This window comes from Nyctibius grandis, chromosome 3, assembly GCF_013368605.1.
Source record: "Nyctibius grandis isolate bNycGra1 chromosome 3, bNycGra1.pri, whole genome shotgun sequence".
NCBI lineage: Eukaryota > Metazoa > Chordata > Aves > Nyctibiiformes > Nyctibiidae > Nyctibius > Nyctibius grandis.
Window position 1 is genome coordinate 68,938,098 of NC_090660.1, and position 2,650 is coordinate 68,940,747.

General features: G+C 68.5%; 1 protein-coding gene across 1 annotated transcript; it reads left to right on the plus strand.

Moving 5' to 3' along the window:
• The first annotated feature begins 307 nt into the window (after positions 1 to 307).
• Positions 308 to 2,152, plus strand: LOC137661168 (transcription factor SOX-17-like). The gene is made up of 2 exons (XM_068396554.1): positions 308 to 673; positions 968 to 2,152. The coding sequence occupies exons 1-2, from the start codon at positions 376 to 378 to the stop codon at positions 1,891 to 1,893; spliced, it is 1,224 nt and encodes a 407-aa protein (XP_068252655.1). The 5' UTR covers positions 308 to 375; the 3' UTR covers positions 1,894 to 2,152.
• The last annotated feature ends 498 nt before the right edge of the window (positions 2,153 to 2,650 follow it).

The following is a 2,650-nucleotide window of genomic DNA, read 5'->3' on the forward strand; positions in this document are numbered from 1 at the left end:
GAAGAAACCTCTCCCTGTGAGCGGTGCTGAGCATGGCCGCGGCTGGGAGCGCGGATGCACCGAAGCATCCCCGCGCCGTCCCCAAAGGACGGCCGGTTGTAGGGGGGAGCGGGAGCCGCGAGGGTTGCTGCGACCTGCTCAGGTGCCGGGCCGGGCCGCGCCGCACGGGAGGAGCCCCCGGGGCCGCCCCGCGCCGCAGCGGGAGCCGCCGCCACCGGCCCGCGGCGCGCCCGCCCCCGCGGCCCCATTGGCCGCGCCGCAGCTCAAATAGGGCCGGGCGCCGGCAGCCGCCAGCAGCGAGCGGGGCCCGAGTGCCGAGCCCGTCCCGCGGCCCCGCCGCAGCTCCGGGCCTTGGCGGAGGCGGCGCATCCCGCGATGAGCAGCCCCGATGCGGGCTACGCCAGCAGCGAGGACCAGGCGCAGGGGCGGTGCTCGCTGCCCATCATGATGCCGGCCGTGGGCCCCTGCCCGTGGGCAGAGTCGCTGAGCCCGCTGGGCGAGGCGAAGGCGAAGGGCGAGGCGGCGCCGTCGGGGGCGGCGGGCGGCCGGAGCAAGAGCGAGGCGCGGATCCGGCGGCCCATGAACGCCTTCATGGTGTGGGCGAAGGACGAGCGCAAGCGGCTGGCGCAGCAGAACCCGGACCTGCACAACGCCGAGCTCAGCAAGATGCTGGGTGAGCGCGGGGGGTCCCGGCGGGCGGGGGGTGCCGGCGGGCGGTTCCGCGAGAGCGAGGAGCCCGGGCGGGTCTCCCGGGGTCGGGGCTGCGGGCGTGGGCCGGGGATACCCGTGGGCTGGCGGGCCGGGGGTCTCGCTGTGCCGGGGGTGCCGGCGGGCAGGTGCGAGGGCTCGGAGCCCGCGCGCGGGAGGGACTCGGGGCCCGGGGTGCGGGCGGGGGCGGCGGCGCCGTCGGGGCCGGGCGGCGGCGCCCGGCGGTGGGCGGCCGGTCTGACGGTGCTGGTGGGCGCAGGTAAATCGTGGAAGGCGCTGTCGCTGGCGGAGAAGCGTCCGTTCGTGGAGGAGGCGGAGCGGCTGCGGGTGCAGCACATGCAGGACCACCCCAACTACAAGTACCGGCCGCGGCGGCGGAAGCAGGTGAAGCGCCTGAAGCGGGTGGAGAGCGGCTTCCTGCAGCACGGCCTGGCGGAGCCGGCGGGGCCCGGGCTGGGCAGCGAGGCCGCCGGCGGCGGCAGGATGTGCGTGGAGGGCCTGGGCCTGCCCTACGGCGAGCAGGGCTACGCGGCGGCGGCGGCGGGCGCGGGCCACTACCGGGACTGTCCGCCGCTGGGCGCCGCCTTCGACGGCTACAGCCTGCCGACGCCGGACCCGTCGCCGCTGGACGCGGCGGAGAGCGAGGCGCCGTTCTTCGCGGCGGGGCTGCAGGAGGAGTGCGCGCTGGTGCCCTACGGCTACGCCCCGCACCCGGCGGCCGAGTACCCGCCGGCGGCGGCCGAGAGCCCGGCGGGCGCCGCGCTGCGCCGGCACCTGCCGCCCGGCGAGGCGCTGGGGCCGGGGGGCTCGCTGCAGGGGCTGCTGGGCTGCCCGGCGCCGCTGCACGCCTACTACGGGCAGGCGTGCCAGCCGCCGGGCCCGGGGCGCGGTCCCCCGCTGCCGCCGCCGCTGCCGCCGGGGGCGGTCGGGCAGCCGTCGCCGCCGCCCGAGGCGGTGCCGTGCCGGGAGCAGCTGGAGCACTTGGGGCAGGAGGAGCTGCTGGGCGAGGTGGACCGCACCGAGTTCGAGCAGTACCTGCGCTTCGCCTGCAAGCCCGAGCTGGGGCTGCCCTTCGCCGGCCACGACGCCGCGGGGCTCCCGGCGGCCGAGGGCGCGGGGCCCGTCTCCTCGGCCGTGTCCGACGCCAGCACCGCCGTGTACTACTGCGGCTACCCCGACGTGTGAGGGACTCGCTCGGGGGCACGGCACGGACTGGCAGGGAGGTGCCCGGCCCCGCTCCTATTTATGTAATTTATTTGAATCTTATCGGGAGACTTGCAAACCCCGTCTGGGCGGAATATGCTACTATCGTGCAGATTAAATGCATATTTCCAACTGGTTTTCGACTGGTGTGCCAGCATGTTTACGTCTTTTTTACGTCCATGCCAAAAATTGTCGTTAGTCTTGCAACATCAGCACCGTTACTTGTTTGCCCAGAACACGTTTTTATTAGCTGTTTTAAACTATATTTATCCTTTATTTTGTACTTCAGGAAAATAAATCTATGTACAGCTGTTTCTGTCATTCTTCTTGGCCATATGGCAGTTTAGGGAGACTAATCTAAAGTGGAATGAGTCATGCCCTAAGGTGGAGTAAAGAGAATGCAAATGCTCTGTGACACTTTCTTTCACCATGATAATGGCTCTAAAACGGTCTCCAGGACCAAAGAAGTTTGTTCCCAGGTGTGGCTGTATTCCTGTTACATAGCTGAATGGCTGTGCTGCTGTCTGTCTCTTGGAGTGCAGAGCATGTGACTGTACTTAACTGCCTTTTTTGTAGTTTTTTTCTGGTTTGTAAGTGCCAACTGGAATTCACAGTTGTCATTAATGCATTGGGAAAAACCTCCTCCCAGAAACGGTAGTCTCTATAACAAAAGAAGCTAGGCAAGTTTGAGATATTAACTTTAAAGTGTGCCTGGAAGCCCGTTGCATTTGGATACTTG